The 27,708-nt window shown below is 40.5% G+C and overlaps 1 protein-coding gene and 1 long non-coding RNA gene across 6 annotated transcripts in view; both read left to right on the top strand.

Annotated features, from left to right (window-relative positions):
* The window catches only part of LOC145447186 (uncharacterized), a 50,904-nt gene that overhangs the window by 8,321 nt on the left and 14,875 nt on the right, over positions 1-27,708 (top strand). For 4 of the 5 annotated variants that reach the window (XM_080325594.1, XM_080325592.1, XM_080325593.1 and 1 more), the window contains exons 12-32: positions 110-235; positions 1,651-1,761; positions 2,677-2,793; positions 4,954-5,006; positions 5,460-5,563; positions 6,424-6,620; positions 10,509-10,718; positions 13,569-13,671; positions 14,282-14,346; positions 14,851-15,000; positions 15,464-15,539; positions 17,057-17,328; positions 17,603-17,765; positions 19,413-19,559; positions 20,660-20,836; positions 21,987-22,106; positions 22,858-22,990; positions 23,246-23,288; positions 23,754-24,558; positions 26,775-26,833; positions 26,910-27,048. In XM_080325594.1, the coding sequence (XP_080181720.1) occupies positions 110-235; positions 1,651-1,761; positions 2,677-2,793; positions 4,954-5,006; positions 5,460-5,563; positions 6,424-6,620; positions 10,509-10,718; positions 13,569-13,671; positions 14,282-14,346; positions 14,851-15,000; positions 15,464-15,539; positions 17,057-17,328; positions 17,603-17,765; positions 19,413-19,559; positions 20,660-20,836; positions 21,987-22,106; positions 22,858-22,990; positions 23,246-23,288; positions 23,754-24,558; positions 26,775-26,833; positions 26,910-27,048 (3,370 nt within the window). The remainder of the gene's footprint in view (positions 1-109; positions 236-1,650; positions 1,762-2,676; positions 2,794-4,953; positions 5,007-5,459; positions 5,564-6,423; positions 6,621-10,508; positions 10,719-13,568; positions 13,672-14,281; positions 14,347-14,850; positions 15,001-15,463; positions 15,540-17,056; positions 17,329-17,602; positions 17,766-19,412; positions 19,560-20,659; positions 20,837-21,986; positions 22,107-22,857; positions 22,991-23,245; positions 23,289-23,753; positions 24,559-26,774; positions 26,834-26,909; positions 27,049-27,708) is intronic. The other variant, XM_080325595.1, reaches the window with a different exon arrangement.
* LOC145447188 (uncharacterized) lies at positions 242-1,535 on the top strand. The gene is made up of 2 exons (XR_013917490.1): positions 242-1,303; positions 1,478-1,535. It is a non-coding gene; the product is annotated as an uncharacterized LOC145447188 (long non-coding RNA).

Raw genomic sequence — 27,708 nt, 5'->3', positions numbered from 1 at the left:
TTTCTAGTCTAAATTCCAAGGTACGTTTTGCGGTCCGCACAATGCCTAGGTCTGACGTGGACAAAACCCTGAAAGAACCAAGTGCTCTGAATGACAAATTCTTTCGCAGGAGCATCACGAGCAGCATATGCGTCAACTGGCGGTGGTTCCGCCAATGCTTCTCGACAGGGAGGAACGTAGGTTGAAGTTCATCAACAATAACGGTCTCGTCACCGAGCCGATGGAAGATTACAAGGTAACAAGTGCTTTGACTATGACAGCGTTAAATGTGCGTCTATCAGAGTGAACGACATGGTTCTGTTGGCGTAAAGCTGCACTGATTAGTGGTTCGATGTCATTTTAAGGATATTATTCAGTATTCCAACACTCTGATTAATTTTCATGGAATCAATAAGGAATTCGATGTGAAATATTGAATGAAACAGTGAATTTGGTGTCGATACACACCTGATGACGATACAACTATTGAATCTCAAGGGATGTCATTGGGGTCGATGCAAAACGGTATTGAAATATTCATATACTCGAGCAATTACTGATTTTCATGTAATAATCAATCCAATAGGGTCCATCAAACCACTAGATGTCGCCAGACTTTAGGTGGTATCCACCTTTGTTACGTATGCGGTTGCCGTATTCAGAAACCTGTAGGTTACTTTCTCGATCGTGTAAGGGTATTTTATATGGAAAAATGGCTACAACATATTCTACGGGGACCGTGAACTCGCTATAAAATGAACTAAAACTTCGGAAAGCTTCTACGGAAGGAAATAAGGCCGATTCGATAACTAGGTGAGAATGTGAAATTGTCAACTAAATGTCGGCTACCAGCTCAGCACCAGAAGTTTTCGAAGTTTTAGTTCATTTTATAGCGAGCTCACGGTCCCCGTAGAATATGTTGTAGCCATTTTTCCATATAAAATACCCTTACACAATCGAGAAAGTAACCTAGAGGTTTCTGATAACGGCAACCGCGTACGTAACAACGGCGGTTACCACCTAAAGTCTGGCGACACCTAGTGGTTTGATGGACCCTATTGAAAGTATGCATAGTGGATTTGGTAATATTTACCTATTCAAGGGCTGAAGGCGAACAGTGTGGAAATATTAATGCAAAATCATGTTCACTCGTGCGGTTCGAACGGTTTTCATTTTCTGGGTGATTTTGTTGCGTTCATTACGATTTGATGAATGACCTGATATCACCGGCTTCAGTTATTGATAATTTCATAATTATCTGCCACACGACAAATATATTACTATGAAATACGGGTGAACACAAATGAGCTGTGCATCAGTAACAGTTCGAGAGAACGAATCCATTAAAACAGGTTTTTACACGATGCATGAAGATGATAATGAATATTTACTACAAATCGACGAGACTTCTGCGATATGAGCCAAAACTGGTGTGCATCGTTTTTTTAGGCAAACTAACATTTTTGTCAAGTAACCAATAAAATTTAAAAAAAAAAAGTTTTTTTGAACATCCCTAATGTAGTCTACATACGTGGCATGTCCACTGAATTAAAACTCACCGAGGTTAACGTGAAAAGGGCCAGCAATGAAAATAAACTGAAAATGAATTTTTTCAGGTCTGGTAATATTGAGCGGTACCGCATTTGTGTTCATTTTTTTGTTGTCTACCAGAAACGGCAATCGCTCGATCACTGGAGCGCTCACGAAAAGCAGGTTTTCAAGGAAAAATTCGTACAACATCCGAAAAACTTCCACGTCATCGCGTCTTTCCTGGAAAAAAAGGTAAGCCCTCCCCAACTCCAACCCTTCTTAACCCCTAACTCTATCCCAGGGGTGACCAGCACGCGGCCCACAAGGTCACGTTTTGCGACCCGCGACCTGATTCGAGATTTTGGAAGAGCGGTCAGTAAATCATTTAGAAATGCTGAAATTGATGCCAGTTTTAAAATATTGTTGCTGGTGTTCAAAACAAGCCATTTTCCTGTGCCCAACATCACTATTCGGCACTAGCTGATTAGTCTTCGGCGATGCTAACAACATTCTATGTAGGAAGAAATACCAGATATGAATGGGCATTGGGCGCACTGCCTCGATGTGCAATGGCCCAGAAACTGTCGAGACCGAGACGTTCGAAAGGATTTTGGGCTTCCCAACAAGTTCAGGCTTTCCGAGGAGATAGTTTTCCAGCAAATACCATTTCTCTAGCTCACCCTTTTAGTCCCTGAAAAGTGCTGCCAGGTGTCATGCGAAGCTCATAGGTAAAAATGCAATAGAAGTGATGATCATGATAGTTTTGTTGTATTTGTATTTCTTTAATAAACTGTTATTTCTATTTTGTTAACTATGCTCGTCGCCCATGGTAGGGAGCACAGCGTATTACTGAGGTAAAGTTTTAAAAACATGGTTGTTAAACTTTGCGGCCTATTTTGTCTATCTACTAAATTTAAAAAGTGGCCGCGAGACGTTCAGATTTGGTAACCCCTGCTCTTACCATAAGTTAACTACTAACCTGAATACATTGATTCATAAGTACCAAACGCCGAGGGCCGAATTCAACATTCCGACTCCACCAAGTGCCAGCTATCGCAATTGACCCTCATATTCCGTGAAATATTCATTTTCGAAACTAGTAATACAGTATTTGTACATCTCTTTTCATAAAATAATAGTTATTTCATGTCTAATGCGATTTTTCAGAGCGTAAACGACTGCGTGCTGTTCTATTACTTGTCGAAGAAAAGCGTGGGCTACAAGAGCTTGGTGCGGAAAAACTCGCTGAAATCGCGGAAGGTCAAACCGGGGCGCGGCCAGCAGGTAACAAAGCCCTTGTCTTCTGCGAAAACCCCGACTAGTGATTGACTGGAAATTAGCGGCACAGTTTGAGCTGTCAATAGTATTCGGACGTGGGCATTAGGGTTGTCCATAATTTGGAAAATCTCAAAAAAGATGCGTATCCATCTCTCATTCTGTAGATTAGTGATAAAAAACGTCAATGAACCTGCAATAAGCTCATAGTAAAGTCGTTAACATTTGTCTAAATGCGTTTGAAAGTAGCTGCCGTAGAGCGGGCGTGTTAGCGACCATAGAACGACGAGAAGACTAGTAATCACGAAATCACGTCTCTTGATTGGTTATTCAGCTATGCCTGAATGATCACGACCACAGCGGCTTGCTGATTATGTGCTTCTATTAGTCCAAGGAGATCGCTAACGGCAATGATTATGTAAGCGCATTGTACATTAGTGATTTAATATTAAAATGAGACATCTGGTCAATGAATGTTTTAGTGCTAAAACTAGGTAACGATAGGTTTAGTACAGGCATGACAGAGGTGAAACAGCGAATGATTGTGAACTTATAGAACTAAGTATAGATCCAAGAAATACATATATGATATGGTTGAGATCCCGCCAAGTGGTCCTGCTTTTCTGGGTGCAGGTAAGGCATATTAGACATCACCAAACTGGTGCAGCATAACCTGTGAGATGGATGCTGGACACGATCCTGTATGCTCAGAAGATATGTGGGCCGACCAGGTAGCTTACATTGGATTTCTGAAGAAGAGTGTAACTAACACACCGCTTCAATCCATCCTTTTTTGTCCATGTCTGGTTTGATTCAAGCATTAGTCGTTATGCAGCCTGTAATGATCTAACATTCATTAAGGACATGCTAAGCAATGCAAGCAAATTGTCTTTTTGCTGGTCCTACCAGCACAGTCTGTGCTTATCTTTAGACCTCTTTGCCCGGCATCATTGAGGACTTTGACAGCATTTGCGGGTATGATTCATTATGCTGCAAGAATCTGACAAGTGCCAAGCATAAATGACTGATTCATCCAGCCCTTTCAGCATTCAAGACTTCAATTATGTACCACGGCAACAGCCTAATAAGATCAGACAAAGTAGTGTCAATGTCAAGCTTTATATTTGTATTCATTGATGGTACATCCCCTCTGAAACTAGAAATTCGTTTGCCACTTGCATAAGCGCCTTTCCAGTACTTTTCCGCATGTTTTTGTGCTTTCCATCAATGAAATCAAGGCATACAGGCTACACCGGTTACCTTCACAATAAGCCATCCAGTCATGTATTTAAAGATTTTGAAGCAGCTGTTCTTATAGTTCATCATGTATTTCGTAACTTAACATGTTCTGAATTAATCCTAAATCATTAGTTGCGGACCAACCTACAATGCACTTACAGAATTACCGCCGTCAGCCGCCTCCTTGACCAGCTGATCAACAAGCCGCCAACGTCGTGATCATTGAAGTATAGCAGATTAGCCAATCAAACGGCGTGATTTCTTGATTAATACTCTGCTTGCCGTTCTATGGTCGCTGACACGCCCAATCTACAGCAGCTACTTTCAAACGTATTTAGATAAATGTTAACGACTTTCCTGTGAGCTTAATGCAGGTTCAGTGACGTTTTTTAACTATAATCTATAGAATGAGACATGGATACGCATAAATTTTGAGATTTTCCAAATTATGGACATCCCTAGTGGGCATTGGTCAGTAATAAAGTACCATCTACTTTTTCTGAATACTTGAGTGGATTATCCTAGTTGTATTACTTATTTAAGTTCTGTTGTCTTAACTACTATCTCTTATGCGTGCCTGTTTTTGGCAAAACCACTTACTTTTTGCACTTAGGATTCTGTAAAACTAGTTTAGGGATATGCCTTCATCACTATTTTGTAACTGACTATATTTTCGGATATCGTGCCTATTTGTGTCGTTGGTCACTTTGGGTTTGTAGCTGATATTTTTAAAACCCACCTCCAATAAATGCGAAAAGTATGAGACCCATGAACAAAATCATATTGTTTCAAACTACTTTTGAATTTTTCATATATTTATTATATACTTCAAGTCGCTAAACAAATCTTTGAAAGTCCTACTTCTACTGAGTTACGACGTTGACTACTTTTTAACCTCAGACCGTATTAAACTTTTTATTACCGTTGCAGTCCGCTAGCTCCAATCAAGATGCTTCAAAGTCGGGACAACTTGGCGATAAAAGGTAAGCTGTTTCTTTTTTCGTTTTTAATTCAGACAATTTCTCGGTGGCATGACAAATGTAGGATACCCTCAGCAGTGAGACTTGATTTGGGGCAAGCTGTTTTCTTGGCACATCGCAAAACACGTTTTGATACACGTTTCAATGGTGTGTTCTTTATGACAATATATTGTAACGTAAAAAATTTTGAGACAGGCACGATCGTCAGCAAATGAGAAATTTCAAAAACGTGCCTTTAACTACATTTGTGTGCGTCCGGTTATGATATGATTATGATTATGATGTCACGATTCGCTCAGATGGGCGCAGTGTAATTAGCCGCTAGTTTTTGAAATTCCTGTTATATTGAAGTTTTGTAACCCCCAAAAATCTTTTTAAAACATGTTTTAAAGTCTACAATGACTAGTTATTTTGAGTCGTCGTGTGGGTTTTAATGAGGAAACTCCATTCTTTAAGACTGGACAAAGATTCCGAGCTGAAAGGAGGAGTGTCTCTGGAAATGGGCGTGAAAGAGGACGAAATAGACAGAATCGATCGGCCGCCTTCACCTCGTATGACAAGTATGTGTCCCAAAAGCGACGGCATTATTTTATATGACTGTGCATTGGGGCTGTTCAAAAATAACTTCTTTTCCCGGATTCCAGCCATTCACTGATTGAGTTGTCAGGTTACCCTAAAAAACGCTGCTTACCAAATTTGGGTCAATTCTAACAAGTATAGGACTCCACAGATCCAATTAAAATTTTTAATTTATTAGGGAAAATTGAAAAAAAAAAATTTCAAATTTTTCTGCCAACCCCATGAAATTGTTGAGCTGTCTTCAAAGACGATGCAAAACAAATTTGACTCAATTCCGACCAGTAGAAGCGGATTTATGTCAGTTTTTCGATGCTAATCCACGGATTATCCTTGATCGGTGGATAATCTGAGAATTATCAACGAAAAACTCACATAACTCAGCTTCTGGTCGGAATTGAGTCAAATATGTTTTGCTTCGTCTTTGAAGACAGCTCAACAATTTCATGGGGTTGGCAGAAAAATTTACAGTTTTTTTTTAAATTTTACATCGTAAATTCAAAATTTTCAAACTCCTGTGCGTTCACATCTACCAGTCGTAGTCGAGCCAAATTTACAGCGTTTTTTATGCAACCTGACAGTTAAATCGGTGAGTCCCCGGAATCTGGAAAATAAAAATTTTGAAAAACCCTACTGACCACCAAAATTCTCCTGGTAATTCTAATTCTAGTACAATTTTGGAGAAAAACTACGGCCATAATTACAATGATAATCTGATTTAGTAAAGCTGAAAGTTTTCTAGTTGCCCAAGTGGTGGCCAACCCTACCCAGGACACGGAATGGTCAACAGCTATCCGCTAAACCTCGCGTTGATATCGATTTTAAACGACCGATTCAAAATTAGGATCTCGAAAGAACTTAAACTGGAACGACGACGACATCGCGACGGCGAAGGAAGGCTTCGGGAAGCACGGAAAAGACTTTGCCGCCATCTCACGGCTGTTTGCGAACAAGACGGAGCAGCAAATCAAGCATTTCTACCAAAATTACAAGAAGAAACACAGCTTGGATCAGCTGATAGGGGACGGGAAGAAAAAGAAGGTAGGAAGTTTCTGACAATCCAGGTTCCGAGTCACGAGTCAATCTCACTTGTATCGTTTTGACTCGAGTCAAGTCGAGTCATTTTCCATTCACCACCGAGTCAAGTCCGAGTCGGCTAGTAGAGGGTCGAGTCCGAGTCATAGTGTTTGACTCGAGTCCGAGTCCAAGTCATTCTGTTCACTGCTCAGTTTTCAGTTCAATCCGGTTCAACCCACTCTTTCAACTCCAGGGTTGTAACCAAGAAGGGTCAAGTCAACCTCACTTTTATAGTTTTGACTCGAGTCAAGTCGAGTCATTTTGGATTCACTACCGAGTCAAGTCCGAGTCATGGTATCATGACTCGAGTAGAGTCCAAGTCATTGTGTTGACTGACCAGTTTTCCAGTTAAAGTCTTGGTAAATCCACTTTTTATAACTCCGTTTGGTGATATCGAATGGCTCGCTTTTATAATAAACTAATTTTCCTCGTTTTCAGCAGTCTCTGATCGCATTTTCAAGTACCAGTACCAATAGACGAAATCCCAATAGTTTGGTTACTTACTATTCTTCGAAATCGCAATGAAATTTCGGTCTTGGCCGTCCGAGTCTCGAGTCATATGACTTGGTTCGAACCATGCCCAATGACTCGAGTCCAAGTCGAGTCAATACGCAGATTGACTCGAGCCGAGTTGTTTCCGTATTTTGAGAAAATGACTCGAGTCAAGTCAAAAAATCGTGACTTGAGTCATTGCAACCCTGGTACAACAATATGTGACCCCTCCACCAAAATCAATTTTCGAAACTGCTTTTCTCGGACACTTTCCAAAACTTCCGTGGTCAACTTCCGCTTGAAGTGGTTTTGTCACATTTTTGAAATATGCACTTTTACTTGTTGAATTACATTGAAATTTGTGATGTTACTTCTAGTTCTACTTGAGTAGCAATGCTGACTACATGACTGTCTCTGGTGAGCGCTCTCATGAGCAAATGTTGACATTGACAGGCTATATTTTTCCTTTTTCTAATTATCGGCGTAAACTTATTGTGAATACGCTGCGATAACTTTTCCTGTTGTCGAAGATACTCACTCCGCAAGAAATTCACTGGTAGCAAATACCTTGGTGACATTTTAGGGCTTTTCACACGTGCGTCTTGCCTCGCCTAAATGTCTACATCAGCATATTTACAAGGGTTATTCTGGCGCAGACCTGATTTTGTTGGCGCGCTACGCTGATCATGGCGGAGATAATTTCTGCAGCTATCTGCAATACTTGCTTTTCGCCTCGCTGGTTAACCATGGGGGGAGTCTGAGTCTAAGCATGATAATCAAAACAAAACAATGTTCTGACTATTTGCATATAACGTTATCGCTTGAGATTACCGCGGTTTTGACACTTGCTGTCTGTGTTGTGTGAATTGATTTGCGAATACACGTACAAATGTTTGCTCATTTCTAATTATTATCGACAGTAATATTAAGTGAGTATTGAACAAAGTCCCTTGAGTCACTTAACATTGATACTTTGGTTTCCTTCCGGCCCTCCATATCTCTGGGGTAATTTATGAAACCTTTGATCATCGGCTGAATTCCCCTCAAATATATGATTAAGAATAATCCCATGTTGTTACGAGTATTGGACTGTATCTAATTTGGATATGTAGATGAGATCGTTTTACAAACCTGGCCAGATCGCACCATAACACTTGTAAAAGCAAATTTATTCATTAGCGCACAGATAGACCATGTAGTACATTGTTTCAGGGTAATTAGAGTTTGTCAGATAGATAATCCTTCAGTAGTAATTGGAATTTGTCATTCTTGTGTATTAGCACTGGTAGACAGGGCCGTTTGTTTTGGTATGGAGATGATCTCAGCTGTATTTACAGTATATATTGCCGACTATTGGTTTGTCTGTGACCTTACGTTGAGTGCATTTGGCGTTTTGTCGATCTCCGTCATTGAGGGTTATACCGGTTTACCTGTTATTTAGGCTGGTTGTGGTTTTGATGATCATTAACCTATTTCAATATAAAAAAAAACTGCTTCGCTTGGTATTCTGCTCCTGAGAATTTGTGCTGAGGGTTCATTCGTGTGCTATTTTGCAATGGTGTGTAGTGATAGATTGATTTGAAGAGTCAGCTGAATAAGAATGACAGAAGCTATTGGGAAGTGGATTCCGTCGTTAATTTTGGACGAGGTGAGGCGCTTACTTATCCACTAATGAATTGCAGAAATCACAAGTCTATGTAACGGTCAGGGATTATGTTTGTGGAGATGCTCGCTTTTGTTGCGGTTTCAAAGATTCTTTGGCTAGTTTTGTGATAATTCAATATGCATTAGTCGCTACCTTGTCGAGCCAATTCGTTCAATTCCATGTAGCAGTAAGGATTTGTGAAAGATAGAGGCTATATGCATCTTACATTGTCATCAGACATAATGTAGACACAAGGTCTGCTAATTGAATATGTTTGTACTTGCTTGCAAAAGAAATATTGTTGATGCTATATCGTAAAATTTGTTATTGCTTTTTTTCAGATAGATTCATAGATGGATAGAGCTAACTGTATTTCGAGCCTAGAGCTTGTTAGTTAAGGCATCGTTATGGATGGTATGGTACTAAATGCTTACAGTTACAATGATGTCAATACTATTGTTTCTATGTGGTAGCATGAGCATAATCACTGAGACGTCTGAGATTTGAGTTGGCTCCTCGGTAATTGCCTTTATACATAAAATGGTCATGTTTTGATTGATTTGCATCATTCAGTGGGGGTTGGAGAAATCATGAAGGAATTTCTGTTATTATAAGCATTGGTCAATGGCCATGGTCATATAATTCAGGTAGTTGGAAGAATCTGTTGAGGTTCAGAATCAGTTGTGAATCTTAAAGAGCGTAGCGTAGGCCTAGCGTTTTGGTTGATAGAAAATCTCATTTTTGCTACCTCAGTACTGATCATTTGCTGCAATGGTGGAACAATCGTCCCCACACAGTACTATTCTCGCTATTGGTATTGGCTTTCATTAGAAATTCGGATACTGATAGACTGTTCCTTGCTAGCTGGCCAAGTGTCATATAATTCAATTTTCCGAATTATGAGACCAAGTTTTGTGAACCAGCGGCGCACCACCGTTCAGCTAACCACTAATCGTTTGATTCGCACTGACGCACGTTGTGATATAGGTCTACTGTAAGAAATTAGCTGTAAAATATCGATACTGTGGATATGCTGTTAAAGTTGCTGCAACTATCCCGCTCTGGATAGATGTTCTGAAATGAGGTTCAAGCCATTATGATTTTATCATTTTGACCTGTCTTCATTTGCCTGTCCGTTCATGATTTTTGGATTATGATCATATTGATCATCCATCTTCAGTAACTAAGTACTGAAGTCAGTCAAGTATTTATGTTTTTAGACTATATTTCCACTTGCTTATACTTTCAGTATTTAAGGCAGAACTGCTTACCTCTTCCAATTTTTATTAGCAAAGTAGTTTTACGGTATGTTTGTATCAGCTTTACGTGTGCATGTGCAATTGTAACAACTGGCTGAAATAGCTCCTGTATCGCGGTACTGAAGCTATTTTCAAAAATTGCACCTATATCAAAATGCGGCAACCAAGCCTTGGCTTCAGATGTAGTTTGTGTACCATCTAGACATAGTACATTGAGCTTGAAATCTCATGCCGGTGATGTCATATCTTGTGATACAATTGTTGCTAGCCTATGCAATGCTCTTTCCAATTATCTACTAGTTGCTGACGATTACCCCTGACGAGTATCAGCCGAAAATATTTTGTTCATTTAAATATTAATAAACTATTCAATTGTACAATGTATATTAGGCTTGTAGTTCTCTACCCCAATTAGTCTCTTCAAATGTATGTGACAGTCAACCTTTACTTGTTCAGCCGGACGGCAGCCGCAGAACGAGGACACAGACGGTGACTCCGTCTTCCGATATTTCGGCCAGCGACGAAGGGTCCGCTAAAGATGAAGGTCAGGCGAAGGCCGTTGATCCTGAATCGGACGCTACTGAAAATCTAGAAACACCCAGAAAACGGCGGAAGGAAAACGAGAACGAGAAGAAGGAAGATTCAAAAAGCGGCGACGGACGAAAGGTTGTTTGTTTCGCACGTTACGTAATTGGATTTCGGGCTAGTGTTCCAGTATCATTCGTTATGGCATCATTAGAGGATACATGGTATGAAAAGCTCAAATATGTACCTGTTACTGTCAGCCCCGTGAAATTGTTGAGTTGTCTACAAAAACGACTTTAAAGGGGCACTGCACTCTAAAAATGATGTGGTCTCAAATTGAAGGGCGAAACGAAAGAAAAATTTTGGCCGCATCCGTTTTCTTCAGAACGCCACCGTAATGGAGCTGTACTGTATCGAAATTTCCACAGATGCATCACGCTCCAGCAGTCACGCAGAGATCGAACTTTATGTAGTTGTCAGCCGATGTTATGAAGGAAATAGACAACACTAGGCCTGATTTTGACATAAATTTCCTGACTGGACATCTTCCGTTGAACGCGGTATCTAAGCGACCTTGGCGTGTACGACATATTTCCTTCATAACATCGGCTGACAACTGTATAAAGTTGGGTCTCTGCGTGACTGCTGGAGCGTGATGCATCTGAGGAAATTTCAATACATTACAGCTCCATTACGGTGGCGTTCTGAAGAAAACGGCTGCGGCCAACATTTTTCTTTCGTTTTGCCCTTCAATTTGAGACCACATCATTTTTAGAGTGCAGTGCCCCTTTAAACAAATTGACGCGATTCCAGCCCGCTCGAAGCGAGGTTATTTGAATTTTTCATTGATAATTCTGGGGTTATCCACCGTACCGGCTATTCATATTCAACTTCACAAACTTCGCTTCTACCGGTTGGTAGTGAGCAAAAATTACTAGACAGCTGAACAATTTCAAGGGGCTGACAGTAAATTCAAAATTTCAAAATCAGTACGTTCACATCTACCAGTTGGAATCGAGTCAAATTTGGTCTGCAGCGTTTTTTTTTCAAGGCAACCTAACAATTTAATCAACAAATCCCTCGAATCCGCAATGTAAAGTCAATTTTGAACAACCCTAAAGGGCGATGATGGTAAAGTAAAAGGTTTGATGTGTCGTCGTCTTGGTGAGCTCTCAATAGTTTGGTTACGGACTGGCGTGTCTCGAGATTTTTCACGCCGACAACTTTACAAACTTATATCATTCGCTTCTATGTATTTCGCGCCGAGTTGGTTGGAGCGTTATCAACTAGGAGTAACAAAGAAGCAAACATTCGCCGTTTTTATTGCAAAAGCTCTCCAAGACTTCGAAAACAAATGAGAACCGAAATGACTGAGCCCGTTTCATAGTGTTTTCGTGTGATAAGAGCCTCTCGGTGGAGGTACATAATTCAATGCACACTTGTATACTGTATTCATATCGATATAAACCCTAATATTTTCAACAACAAAGTTTTTATGCTAGTGATGTTATATTTGATGATACGACTGTTGATATACAAAGCATACTTGGAAGATCAGATAATTGCTTAGTTGTCTAATTAGTAGGGCAAGTTTTTGTAGCAGTCAAATCCGTTGAAAGTTGCACTTACTTTTCACTAAAGTTGCACTAAAAAGTTGCGTTTATGGACAAGTTCCTTGAAATTATTAGGGTATGAGATACTCAATCCCTATCCAAGGCGCTGTAGCGAAACTCAATGTTGGCGACTTCAACAAAATCAATAGCCTGCAAAAATAGACCCAGTGAAGATATAATTTTCGGCGGTCCGGCCTGAACGTACGTCAAATCAGAAAGGACCTCTAATTTAAACGAGCGATCTATTTACTTACACCGCCAATTATTTCCAGTAGAAAGTTGGCAGCATAAGAAATCGAAAAAAGTTTCTTGAAAAATCGCGGAAGGTTTTGCATGGAAAATCGAAAAAGTTGTAAAAAGTTGCGTAAAAGAATGAAGGAAAGTTGCAATGTAGGATTCCTCAAAACAGCTTACTGGAATTTACTTCAATTTTCAAGTTTTTGCGAGTTTGCAAATTTAAATTCTAGTCAATCTTGAAAAACCCTGTGTTTGTAGCTATAATTCTAATCTAATTTGTATCAGCTGAAAATTTCTCGGTTGTCCTATTCTGATACAAATTCCTTTTGAAATCTCCACTAGTTACTGGCAATTACCCTGCCGAATACATTCAGTTTTATTTTAATATGAATATTGGGGCTCTTCAAAAATGACTTTTTCTCTCAAATCGTGCTGGCTACTTGATAAAATCGTTAGGTTACCTAATGTAAGCCTACACACCAAATTTGGTTCAATTCCAGCCAGTAGCCGCATTGCTACAGGAGAAGAAAGTCTCTATTTATTATATAGAAATAAATTTCAAAAAATTTGAAAATTTTCTGTTCACCCCACGAAAGTGTTAGGTTGTCTATAGAAACGATGTTCGTCAAATTTGGTTCAATTCCAAACGGTGGAAGCGGAGTTATTGCTGTCGAAAAATTCGGATTTGAATAAAATAGTATTTACGGTGAGCACCATTATAATATATAATTAAAGAATTGGTCACCGTTAATACTATTTTATTCATAATCCAAATTTTTCAACGGTAATAACTCCGCTGCCACTGGTTGAAATTGAACCAAATTTGGTGAACATCGTTTCTTTAGACAACCTTACAAACTTTCATGGGGTGAACAGAAAATTTTCAAATTTTTTGAAATTTATTTTTATGTAATAAATAGAAACTTTCTTCTCCTGTAGCAATGCGGCTACTGGTTGGAATTGAACCAAATTTGGTGTGTAGGCTCAAATCAGGTAACCTAACAATTTCATCAAGTAGACTGTACGATTTGAGAAAAAAAGTCATTTTTGAAGAGCCCTAATGAATATATTATTCAACTGTATATGCATATGGGACTATGCTAGCTGCGATGCCTTCAATTTCGTTTTTTCTTCCACCCAGGTTGAAACCGCGGTCGCGTCTGAAGAAGTGGAATCGAACCGTTCGTCGTCCTCCGCTACTTCTCAAATTCGAACCAGGAGATCGGCCGCGGACCCCAGTAAAAGTAGGAATCACAGACATTATCGATACCAGATTTCGAATCCTAGATAATTCTAGTTGTCGAATAGACTAATTAAAGCGAATGGCGGTAATATGATTCAAATCCAATCTGTGAAATTCTTGGGCATTCCACGTCGTTTAAAAAATATTCATTCTGTATTCTCGCAGTATTCTCACCGCAAATAGTAAGCGAATGGATCGCAACAAATACCCATCTTTCCCCCCCCCCTCCGACTCTGAAAACACGCCAAGCGTAAGCTTAGTCGACGGCAGACTCGAGGGTTAATTCTAGTCGGCTAATTACAGAAAAATGGCGGTAATCTAATGCTAATTTAATTTGTGAAATGTTTCCACGCTCGAGAACTTTATCGAGCCAAGCTCGCTGTACAGACATTTGCTATTCTCGTGCTTACGCGATTTACCTTGGGTTTGATGTGATCTGAAATTACTTTCTGTCGTATTTGTCCATAATTCTGAATTTTAATTCAATCGATTTTCGCCGATTCACACTTTGTAATTGTAATCTGATTTGGAGCAGCAGAAAATTCTCTAGTTCAATTCTGGTCGACGCACTCTCTGACAGCAGGTTGTACGCGTGTCGATTCCACTTGCAGGTCAGGCCGCCAAACGTGCCGTCGAATCTACCGCTTCGGACGAACCGGCTGAGAAAAAGGCAAAGGTATGATGCGGATTCAGCTTTACAGAGCTCAAATGTGATGAAATTTTTTCAAAGTTATAAATAGGAAATGTGTCAGGTGTTATGCGGGTGCAAGGTTGTTGAGTTGGGAGTTGATTTCAGTATTTTAAATCAACTTATTCTCGTGATCATCAGAATGGACTGTGATATGATATGAACTGAACTCGATAAAATGTCCAAGTTTTCGCGAATTCTGTGCGAATTTGAAATAACAAACTGTGTAGCTATAATTCTAATACAAATCCTATTTGGAAACGCTAGCTGTCTGCCGTATAGCGCACAGCTGGGCGGTGTCAAAGTTGTGAAGGAGATTTGATTGAATTTAATATCGGGAAAGTCATGTTTTGACGGGGTACTTTGAGGAAATTCTTTAAAAACATTCATTGTCTCAAAGGGTGCTATTAGAAAATATGTGTGATTAACCGGTAAATCTGACATGGGTCATGTTGGATAAGTTTAAGTTTGCAATGAATTCGTTTTCTATAGAAAACCAAATCGGCAAAGGACGGTAAATCAGAGAAGAACTGGGAAGCAAATGATGAAGATAATAATTTGTCAGACGCGGAAACAAAGGATGCCGACGCAGATTCGTCGTCTGGTCCAGAGTCTCAGCCTGGACAACAGAAACCTCTCGAGGTAATATTTGCAACGATGGCAATCGCTATCATAGTGAGGCATCGTATTTTTGTGCCAAACGAGTGATCTTAATCATTTCATAATCAAATTTGATTGCAAATTCCTACCTCCTGGGTAATATCAAAAAGTGGGTTTGTGCTAAATCTCTCGAATGCCGTAAATATTGACAGGGGACAAGCTGGAAATTAATCTATTTCATATCCGAGCTAACTATCTTTATTATCATGTCTTGAGATAGGACTGCGTTTGTCTACATTGATTTGGTGGCTGCACCCTTTTTGTGATGCTACTGAGCAATCCAACCCTGTTATCCTCTTGAGATATGGACGCAGTTAAGCTCTCGATAGGAACCGGCTCGGTATTTGACAAGCAGAATAGCTGCTATGATCAGTACCATGTCTCTCTCTCTCTCTCTTCTGACTATCATCAGCCATCACTACAGCTTTTGCAACAACTATTTCAGGAAAACGATGAAGCGGTTATAAGCCAAGAAGAGAGAAAAGAAGTTTCCATTTCCGAACCTGCCGAGGAGTCGAACGGTATGAAATGTCACTAGGGCTTGTGACAATCGAGTAACAATGATCACTAATTATGACGTTGTAAGAGTGTGGTCGGTATGAAAAGTTCAAATATGTTGAATATATTGAAATATGCCAAACTTTTATGTTACCACAAAGCAAAGAATGCCAGCTCTACAAGACACGGAGATAATTTTGTGTTTTCTGACAATACTTTCATCGTTGGACTTTTAGACAATGCTGCAACAGGAATATGTACATTATGCTACGTGTTCAGGTGCTGTTATAGGAGGAATGGAAGGAAAATAAGTGCAGAAAGTATAATTTTCGAAGATGAATTAACTCTTAGGGAAGTCGTTCTCAGCCTTTGTCTTCGTGGACTCCTTTTGAATCGTCACAGCCCCCCCCCCCCTCCCCCCTCCCTGAAAGTTTTCGTTCAAATTAAAGCTCAATTTCCGAGCAACCTTCATCTGCCTTGTGCGAATATCAACTGTACGTTAGTGATAAACAGCAACAAAATGTCTTTTTTTGAAAATCACATCTTGCTATTTATGTAGAAATTGGGTGGTCCTTTATTATTTTTTCAAAGCGATTTATGTAGCTGCATTTCCTGAAATACGCGACAGTGTCTTGAAAACCCGCCCCTTCGATTTGACATGAACGAGTGCCGCAAATCTAGGTGGTGAAGAATTTTAGAATAAGGCGTAACGTTTCCGAGTCAATATGCTGTCAACCGTTTTGCAAATTTAAAGGTTTTGCGGACCCCCTGAAAATGCTTCGCCGATTCCTAGGGGTCCGTGGACCCCCCGGTTGAGAACCACTGTCGTTGGGGCTAGTCATCGGCTGTGATTGAAACTATAATTCTCGTTGGTACCATGACTCTCGGTAGAAAGGGACATGTAATTTCAGTACTCGAAAAAAAAAACGCATTTCACTGCACGACTCCATCATTACAATTATTACTGGATTCGGATTCAATTACTTGTATCATAATGCTCACCCTGTACTCGTACATTCATTTCAATTCTATATTCATATTGAATAACTTCTGCAGTCACAAATGAAATCTGCACTGAACAGGCAAAGGCCATAAATTCTTCCATTGGCAAACATTTTTTACGTAATTCTGTCTGTCTGTCTGTCTCTGTCTGTCCGTTGCGAGAGGCCATCAACTCTTTAACTAGTGCGCCTTGGAGTCGACTTTTATCTAAGTACGCCAACCAAGTCTGCCAAGAGAAAGAGCTTGTGTACCATCTAATATAGCACATTGGGCTTAATCGATCTCCTCGCCTCGATTATGCAAATTTTCATGCCCGTGACGTCATATTTTGTGATACGATTGTTAATATACGAAGTTCTTTCCAATTCTCTACTAGTTGCTAACGTTTACCCCTGACGAGTGTCAGCCGTAAATATTCGGGCTCATTTCAATATGAATAAACCATTCAACGGTAAATTGAAGTTCTGCATCCCCCAAGAAGATCCTCATTTCAATTTTCAAATTCGATATTAACGACTGTGCCTGTTCCTCCGTTCAGTTTCGGCAGAAAGTCCAAAAACAGCTCCGGAATCGTCGGCGACTACCCCTATTTCTTCGCCAGTGTCGGTTATCTCCCAACTGGCTGCCGCCACGAGTGAGAGTCTGGTGACGACGACGCCGTTGATGTCCGCTACGTCTGAGCCCAAGCCTAAAGTGGCGTGGAGCAAGGCCCAGCCGAAGCCCGCCGGGAAAATTCACGCTCGTAAAGACACCGATGGCGACAGCTCGGCTACGTGCAGCGCCGATGAGGAACCTAACATGCACGATGTGGTGAGTGCTTTTAGGGCAGACTTGGGCAACTGGATTAGTCTACTTGGACTAATAAGAGCGAGACGCCGGTAATCTAATGTGTGAGATGTTTCTATGCCCTCAATTTAGTTCTAGTCTCTACTTCTAATCTAATTTATAAAAAATTTGTTTAGAATAAACTGTGTAGCTATAATTCTAATTTTGATCTAATTTTAAAAAATAACGGCGTAGCAGCAGTTCTAATTCCAATCTAACGTGGAAAAACTGAAAATTTTCAAAGCGTCCAACTTGTCAGGAGTCCAAGGTCGCTACTAGGAAAGTCGCCGGTTCCCCGTACGCGTTCGAAGACGACTTTTCCGATTCCATAAAGCTGGAGACCACGCGGCCCACGATGCAGCCGGTCCCGACCATCGCCGACGTCATAAAACGACCCACGCCGGTGACCAGGGAAGTCGAAGGTACTGAGACCGCCGCCTTTTGTTGATCAGTGGATCCCGACATTTTTAGTTTCACAAATTTCGCAGACCGGTGAACCCTGAACGTAAGTAGGACAAATGTATGCAAGTATTGCGACTCGAAAGCAAATATTGGAAATTTCCACTTGATGAGAATTTCCATGCTGCCTTTTTCATATTACCTACATTATTACAAATCACCAACCACTTCGGTCAATTTTGAAGAACTGCACCTTGCTGCTTGCTAGCCTTTACACTGGCAAAAGTACCTAAACTGTGATGTCGAAATGAATTTTGTTTAAGAAGCCTTCTTAGCTTTCATGTCTATAGCTCGTCTCAATTGAACAGTAGGCAGTTCGGTGCAACACTTCGCAGCATCGCCACTAGCGCCAATTGCCGAGAGATTTTTCACCTCTAATGATTGATACCGATATTTCTTTCAAAGTGTAATTTAGGGTAAGTTTTTGTTGCAGTCAAAACCGTTGAAAGTAGCACCTATTTTTCACAAAAGTTGCGTTTATGGACAAGTTCCTTGAAATTGTTAGGGTATGAGATACGCGAATCTATCCGTATCCGAGGCACTGCAGCAAAACACAGTGTTGGCGACTTCAACAAAATGTATAGCCTGAAAAAAATGACCCGATGAAAATGTAATTTTCGGCGGTCTAGCCTGAACGTCACAGGGCTGTTGAAAAATAACCTTTTTTCCTGAATCTTGCTGGCTACGTGATTAAATCGTGAGGTTGCCTTAAAAAACGACGCGTGCCAAATTTCAATTCATTCCAACCAATATTCGCGGGTTTCGTACAGTTTGAAAATTTTCAATTTGCCGATAAATGCAAACAATTTTTTTTTTCAAATTTTCCTTCCAAACCTATGAAATTGTTAGTTGCTCTGTCTTCAAAAACGTTGCAAAACAAATTTGACTCAATTCCAAGCTGTAGAAGCGGAGTTATTCAAGTTTTTCGATGATAATTCTGAGGATGATCCACCGATCAAGGATTATCCCAGAATTATCAAATAAAAACTGAAATAACTCCACTTCTACAGCTTGGAATTGAGTCAAATTTGTTTTGCATCGTTTTTGAAGACAGCGCAACAATTTCATGGGGTTGGCAGAAAAATTTGAAAAAATTTTTTTTTGCATTCTTGGGCAAATTCAAAATTTTCAAACTGTACGAAATCCGCGAATATTGGTTGGAATGAATTCAAATTTGGTGTGCGTCGTTTTTCGAGGCAACCTAACGATTTAATCACGTAGCCAGCAAGATTCAGGAAAAAGGGTTATTTTTGAACAGCCCTACGTGAACGTACGTCAAATCAGAAAGTACCTCGAATTTAAACGACAGTGAAATGATCGAGCGATCTATTTACATATGGTGCCGAACATTTCAAGTAAAAAGTGAGTTGCATGAAAATGCAAATGAAAATTGCAAAAAAGTTTACTGAAATATCGAATAAGTTCCAAAAAGTTGCGGTATAAGATTCCGCCAAACGGCTTAAAACAACATGCTACATAACTTCCGAGTATTTAGGAAGCTGCCGGAAACTGTAAAAAAAAGTTGCAAAAAACTCGCACTAGCTAATGATTACTCGATATTGTCAGCAAACCGATTGTAACGTTTCATTGTCGCACTTTCTATTGTCCAGTGAGCCGTCCGGCATCGACCCACGCGCCCGAACAGTTGAACAACACAAAGCAAGACACGCAACGGCCACAATCGTTGCCTCCTCCGCCAGGCGCTGTACCTATCGCGACGCTAACCTTCAATCCAGCCTCGTCTAACAACAAAACAGGTAGAATTTTAAGAATGGGTTTACCTGAAATGATCTTTGCAATTCGCTACTAGTCGCTCACGATTACCCCTGACGAGTGTCAGCCGAAAATATTCGGGTTTATTTCAATATCCACATATTATTTAATTGAAATAAACTAGTAAGTACTCCAATCTGAAGCGAGTATTAATTGTGATGGTTCAAGCAGATTAGCGAGATATGATTTTTTTCAAGTACTGAAAATGCACTAAAAGTCAATTTAACAACTAGGGTCATAGTTTCGGTACTGTGTTCCACTTTGGAAGCCTCCATGGTTTGTATCACAAGGTTCCGAGTCGCAAGTCAATTTCACTTTGGTAGTTTTGCCTCGAGACAAGTCGGGTCATTTTCCATTCACCACCGAGTCGAGTCCAAGTCGGCTAGCAGATGGTCGAGTCCGAGTCAGAGTGTTTTGACTCGAGTCCGAGGCAAGTCATTATGTTCACTGTTCAATCCGGTGCTCGAGTGACATACAGTAACTCACATTCATAATATCGTAATTTACCTCAGCTCTAACAGTTTCTGGCCCTATTTCCCAAGTATCAGGACTGATGGAAGAAATACCAATAATATGGTAAAACTTTACTATTTTTCGAAGTTGAAGTGAAATGTCGGTCTTGGCCGTCCTAGTCTCGAGTCGTATGACTTGGTTCGAGTCGCGCACAATGACTCGAGTGCAAGTCAACACAAAAATTGACTCGAGTCGAATCATTTTACTCGTTTAAAAAAATGACTCGGCCAAGTCGAGTCAATAAAAAGTTGTCTTCAGTCATTACAACCCTGTTTTCCAGCAGTTTTTGTCTTTGAAATTTGTGCTTCTAGTGACGTTGGCTGCATCGACTTTTGTCTAGTTATAATGTTGTTGAAAATTTGTAATATCTTTCCCGATTTGAATAGTATATTCATATTGAAATGAACCCGAATTCAGCGAATTCATTTCAATATGAATATACTATTCGATTGTATATTGAAGTTCTGTATCTCCAAGAAGCTGTTCATTCCTGATTTGAAAGAATTTTGTGACGCGTTCAAAAACAGTCGCGTTTCTGGATGTTTATCGTCGTTTCCTGTCAATTTGTCAGCGCACATCGTCAAAACGGTTTCCGCGCAGCCCGAAGTTCGTCCTGTGCGGCTCGAAAGGCCGCACGTCTCCGTCGCAAGCCAAGTGGCACATCCGACGCCGTATCAACACGCGAAAACCGCGAGCGACTTACATCGAACGATTGACCTGACTGGCGCCGGAAAGTTGGAGAACACGGGTAATGGTTGACTGCGCCTTTTATCGCAATTTGTAGCAGCTTGCTTCTTTGCTTACGTAACATAAGTCAATAATTATGCGTATTCTGCAGTGTCTTCTCTCGCGATGGCGAATAGGATTGGCGATCAAGCCGATTGTAATATGATTATTGATATAGAATGTTCTTTCCAATTCTCTACTAGCTGCTGACGATAACCCACGAAGAGTGTCAGCCGGAAAAATTCGGGTTCATTTCAATGTGAAGAATAGTAACGCTACCACATTATACATATTTTGTCTGCGAGTACTGGTATTTGTGAAATAGGGTCAAAATCTGGGTAAAGTGAGTAAAATTACTACTAAATTCAATGTCACCCGAAGAGAGTTGTAAAAAAGGGAATTGAAACGGACTGGAATCGGAAATGAACAGTGAAAACAATGACTTGGACACTGTGACTCATACTCGAACCTTTGAACCCTGACTTTGACTCGGTTGTGAATTGAAAATGACTTCACTCGACTCGAGGTAAAACTATAAATGTAGAATTAACTCGCGTGACTCGGGACCTTTGTGCCTTGGCTGCAATCCTGGTAGAAAGTTTTTTTTCTGGTTGGCGGGTGAAATTGTAATAACCGCTGTATCATCGCAGTAGCGGAATAAATTTTCTAAAATTTCTGTATTAGCGGAGTCGTCGGTCATTTTTGTTTGCGGTCATTCCATGTGACATTTTGCCAAATCTACTTTTCAAAGCTGCATAGTTGAGTATTTGTCAGACTTTCAATTTGTGCTATTTCGAGAAATAGTTTTGCGACGTCTTGGAAATCGTTATTTCAGCTAGTAATTACTTTGACAGCGAAATTAGCAATTTGCGAAACAAGCCATTATATTTAATTGAATGATATATTGATATATTTTCAGTTGACGCTCGTCAGGGGTAATCGTCAGCAAGTAGTAGAGAATTCAAAAGAACAGCGTATGTCAACAATCGTATCACCACATGTGACGTCACCGGCATAAAATTTTGAATAATCGAGGCAAAGAGATCGCTTAAGCTTAGTACATATTTGAATATAAACATATTATACAAATGTATATTGGAAGTTCTGTACCTCCAAGAAACTCTTCAATGTTATGTAATTTCGTTCCGACTAATCTTACCCTGCTTATTTAGACACCGTACAATCAAGACAGCCGCAAGCGTTTCACATTCCGCCGCATTATCACCCCGTGGCGTCGCACGCCTCGTCTCTGCAGAAAGATTTCGCCCCGATCAAGTCCGGCTATCCAAAGGGTAAATATAACCCGACAATGTAGTCCGGAAGGTGTGCGCAAGTTTGGATTGTAAAATATACTGTTTACGACTGGAAATCCTTATTAATTACAGAGCTATCCATCGTAAATGCTATTCAAATCCAAAAATTTAGCTTCCACCGGTTGGAATCCAGCCAAATGTGCTGTGCATCGTTTTTTGCGAGACAACTCAACAATTACATGGGACAGTCGGTGAAAGTTGAAAAAAAAAACTTTTTCTAATACAAAATTTTCCGACTTTAATATTTTCGTTCTACGGGTGGGAATTGAGCCACAGCTGGTGTGCAGCGTTCTTTTTTAGCCGACCTAACAATTTTAAGAACTAGCCAGTGAAATTTGAAGAAAAAATCTATTTTTGAATAACTCTAGTTTTCAGTGACAAAGCAGCCTACTTCCGCGGCTTTTGCCTACCTTCACAACTCAAGTGGCTTCTTTCCACTTCTGGAACAGTTTTTTCAAGGACAAAATGGCTTTTTACACTTTATATTTTGTAAAGTAGAACGTAGTTTAGGAATAAATGTGCTTCACATTGGCGAACATTAGGCTCAACATTCAAGAGTAGCCACCTTTGATTGACCGCTAAATACGTGTCCTTTCGATCGAGGTTCCAAAGCTTTCACGAGGAAAATGGTATTGAAACTAAAATCTCAGTGCTTGAAAAATCATATCTCTCGGCTCGAGGCAAGGATTTGGTCGTCTTTCTTATCGAAATCATCCTTTGGTTGTTACAGGACCTGCAGAAATGCCCGTCTCCCATCCTCGGATATACACGCAAAGCGATTTGGACGCGATGGCTTCGCGGGCCGCCGTCATTCCGTCTACAGCCGTCATACCGGTTTCGTCGTTGCGCGCGCCGATGCAGAGGTAAAAGGCTTCGTCTAAGTTTTGTGCATACAACCCCTGCAGTTTGGTGGATAATATTACCGGATTTCGTGTTTCGGACGATTATTACAAGCGATATCCCGGCTTGATCTGGGTCGTATTTGGCTGTGAAACCAGTATATATCTGTTGGCCCTTTTCCAATATAGCTGTCTGTGTGAATGAAACTGTTTGATTATGTTACGTATTCTGTGTTCTGTATTCTGTAACGGTTTGAGATATTTCCTCAAATTTTACAGCACTATGCGTAAGGAACCACCTAATCTGGAGCATAATGTCAAGGTAAGAAAAACGTATATAGTTATTACGCTGTACTCGCTGATAGGGTGGAGTGAGAGTGAGTGCTTCAGCTTATCTATAACCTCATGATATCTATGACGATGAGCTTTTTCCTTCAAATGCTACAGAATCGCCTTTGTGAATTTGCTAGCTGCCTCAATGCGATGTTCCGATCGGTTGAATTTTGCGACTGTTGCCCGACATTATTCTGAGAATGCGACATAATGACGAAAAAAATGGAGCATGCGAGCTGGAGCATAATTTGACTTTATAACCACAAATCCGCTAACCCAAAAATTAAGAATTGTCCCACCCCCAACCATAATTTTACTCCCTGTGACGAAGGGTCACATGCTCACATCCGCTAACGCTTTGTGACATCATGGTAGCTACGGCTCACTTTAAAATCGCGGAGACATTGTTTTTAAGAAAAAATTTTGGAAATTTTCCTGCGTTTTTTTCTTTCAGAAGGAAGTATACCGCCCGGAGTACACATCCCACCCCAAAAACCCACCCGCACGCCCGTCGCAGCCACCCGCCTCTGTCCAGACCCACCTGAGCCGGCCCATCCTCACCACCAGCTCAGTCCCGACAAAATTCGTGTCCGCCACGTCAGTGCCGGCCCATCTCGTCCACCAAGCACCGTCAGACACCCACCGTGCCACTATCACCGGACCTGGGCAAGGTCTCCAGTATGCGCGTGTCCCGGGGTCTGAAAACGCCCCGGCAGTGAGACCGGTCCACCCGCCAAGAACATCCATCGTTAAAATGGTCCCACCATCCACAGAAGTATCCCCGGTTGAGGATATGAGAAGAGGTGCCCCGCCGCAAGGGTCTATCATGACAGGCCAGCCTATGCAGCGCCCGCAAGACGATCGTGTAGAACGCACTGAGACTATACTAGGAAAAAGAGTGGTGGTTAAGCCACACCCGAGGGCGTCGCCCGTCTCAGACCAGGTCCACGCCCACGGCATGCGTTACCCTGGCCAGGCCGAGGTCCGGCACCCTGGGACACAGCAAAAACGCATGGGTTCCATACTTGAAGGCACCCCGGTTGTGCAGCGTAAACATAGCGATGATTCGAATCGTAGTATGTCTCCGTCGGGGGCGCCTTACTCGTCTATGATGTCCCGGCATAGTCCGGCGCCTAAGCACGTGGACAGGCGTACCCCTACTGACGTGGAACGGGGCTCGGATGCGCAGAGGGCGTATCAGTATATGAGCCAGGATGCTATGAAGAGCGAAGGTGATTTTACGTTTTTGAGCAATTTTGGTAAGATTTGTACTAACTGGTGTATTTTCAAAATGCGCATCTAGAACCAGAGCTACTCGCATTTCAAAAATCGCAACCGTAAACCGGGGTAACTTTGGACACTAAGCAGTAAAAGATTTAAATGGTTATTAATGGAAAAGGGTTGCCGTTGGATGTCCAATTCTTTTTCATGAGGCAACAGTACCACAAGTAGTCTCAATAAAAGGTGGATTCATTTCACTACCAGATAAACTTGACCCGACATTGATAAATTAATGGCGGGGGTCAATTTCATCAAAATTGATGGCCATTAAACTTTTTCCAACCTAACATAGATAGCATGTGATTCATAGATTCAAAACTTGGCAGCAGATACCTCTAAGTAGTCTTAACTATGGCAAAAATCTCAGTGGGCTCACCCTTAGATCAATACAAGAAAATGTGATGTTCAAAGTTACCCTGTCAAATTTTATCAGAACGGGGTAACTTTGGACAGTGAAAAATGTGATATTTAGAGCTCTGGAAAGGGCTGCTTCATCTGTGTCGAAGTGTATCGTCAACTATATTCCTTATGACAGGCCTGATGGCTTCTTAAAATGGAATGAGAAGGTCAATAAATTAAGAGTTTGCCAAAATATGAAAAAATGGGTAGGCAATGAGCCGAGAGATTGTAATCGGGTGTAAGCTACTTCAAAAACCTATCACACACTCCTAAAGATGCGCCTGCTGAATATGGTATATCGTAAATTACCACAAATATATCCATCAGAGGACATAGGAAAGGGAAAGTGGATCTTTAAAGGAACAGTAATATATTTGAAATCGGCAATAAATCACGGTAACATGCTTAATGTTTGCTGTCGATTGCTGACACTGCCAGTGGGATACCCCTTATCACCATATATTATTTATAAGTTCCAATTGGTGATGGCACAAGGGAAAATTGAGATAAGGGATGACTAAGGGGGCATTAGCCTTCATAAACTACCAAATTTATATTTTTGGGGGTGGGGGGGGGGATTAGGTAAAAATCATGTAATAGGCCAGACATATACTATTTTCTTTCAGTTTTAGCCACTGCTCTCATCAACTCTTACCAAATACGCCTCATTTACGAGGTTTCATAAACAATAGAGTGTAAAGGCATACAAAAAACTACATTGTCCAAAGTTACCCCACATGCAGGGGTAACTTTGGACACGGATAATCTACAAAAATAAGATACTTATTTATGACCATGAAGATTTTGGATTAGGTAATTCTAATCTTTGCTCCATGACCCCTGAAAAACACAAAACTTGCCTCCCCTGCACCCTAGCATTTCCAAGATAGAAAGCGGAATTGTTGAAAATTGTCCAAAGTTACCCCGGTTTACGGAACTAGAACTCATTTTTCAAAATTCGTAACAAGAACTAGAACTACAACTACTCGCATTTCAAAAATCGCAACTAGAACTACAACTACAACTACTCGCATTTCAAAAATCGCAACTAGAACTAGAACTACTCGCATTTCAAAAATGGCAACTAGAACTGCTCATTTTTCAAAATTCGCAACAAGAACTAGAACTACAACTACTCAATTTTCAATAATTGCAACTAGAACTAGAACTAACCAACCTTCCAAATCCACAACGAACTAAAACGCAACTATTTAGATTTGACTCCGAAGCAACTCCGTTTTTATCAGAATCAAATTGACTTTCCACACGAACATCAGTACAGAACAGGGGTTCTGAGTGTGAAATGGAAGGGGATTTGAGCCCCTAAACCCGATGCCTGGCTACACCACTGTTAGAACTAGAACTACTAAAAAAACGGTAGTTAACCGACCTCCAACTATCTAGATTGGTAATTTGTACAAGTCTGCTTTTAGACCTAGTATTTTTAACGATATATCTAGATTGTCGGATTTCTCAATCCGAAATGCATTGTACCTTATCTTCAATTGCTTGAACGGGTGACTGACGGCACTAAATTGGAATATTGCTTTCTGTACTGCATTCATTGCAGCGTAATTTTTCAACTGGAAGACTTTTTGTTTCATGTTTTGTGCCATTAACTTGATATGATGCTGACCGAAATTGTTAGATTTACGGCCGCATATAAGACGCCGCATTTTGTCGTTTGAATTCGACTTGTCAAAAACAAGGGCTTGCCTTCCAAGTGGGTTAAAAACTATTCGTTTTGAATATTTTGCCGCAAATAGTAAGTGAAATAATCTGTAATTTTTTTCAGAACTGCACCAGACTCACCGTAGGACGCCGGATAAATCGAGAGAGCCTTCGCACCAATCGGTAACTTTTTACACTGTTTGACTTTGAACTTTTTTGAAAAAAGGCATGTTCCTAATATGTTTCTTTCTGTGTCCAGTCTTCCTTGCGATACTCGCAAGCTAGTCATCTTCCTCAGCATCCTCAAATCAAGAAGGAAATCCCGAGCCCGCAAGTTACGGAAGAGCTTATACGCCGACAGCTGGCTGCGCTACCGTTGGATATGTATTCCATGCAAGGTAACGGACTCTAGCGAATTTTAGCACTTAACTCGGTTGTTTACCAAATATCGAATTCGTCCTTGACGTTTTTGCGGCATGTACACCGACTCATGAGATACATACACACGATCTGTGCGTCTGGACACTAGAGTTGTTCAGTTCAAAAACGATTTTTTTCTTCAAATTTTACTAGCCATTCGATAGAATCTTTGGGTTGGTAAAAATAACGCTGTACACCAAATTTGACTCAATTCCAACCTGTAGGGGTGAAGCTACTGAAATGTTTTTCAAATTTTACTCGCAACCTCGTGAAATTGTTCAGTCGTCTAAAAAAAAACGATTCATAGCAAATTCGATTCGATTCCAACCGATAGAAGTGAAGTTGTGGCAGTATAAAATATGAGTAAATAGTCTTTACGGTGAGAAGTATTCTAAATATTCATTATAGAACTATCCTGCATGAATACTAGATTTTATCAAATGGCCAGTGAAATTAGAAGAAAAATTTATGTTCGAACAACCCAATTGGACACGGTATGCGAAAGTAGTCCATGAAAGATATAAAATGATTATAGTAGGGTTATAATATACATAATTATGCTTATAGTTTAGAGTGATTGGATCGGTATTGTCTACTTTTAAGATAACAGTAAATAGTGAATATCATGAGTAGTGCGA

The sequence above is a fragment of the Botryllus schlosseri genome, chromosome 9 (genome assembly GCF_051294905.1).
Source record: "Botryllus schlosseri isolate E-star chromosome 9, Bs_hap1, whole genome shotgun sequence".
NCBI classification, from domain to species: Eukaryota; Metazoa; Chordata; class Ascidiacea; order Stolidobranchia; family Styelidae; genus Botryllus; species Botryllus schlosseri.
The sequence above is the reverse complement of the archived record's forward strand: the minus strand, read 5'-3'. Positions and strand labels throughout refer to the sequence as shown.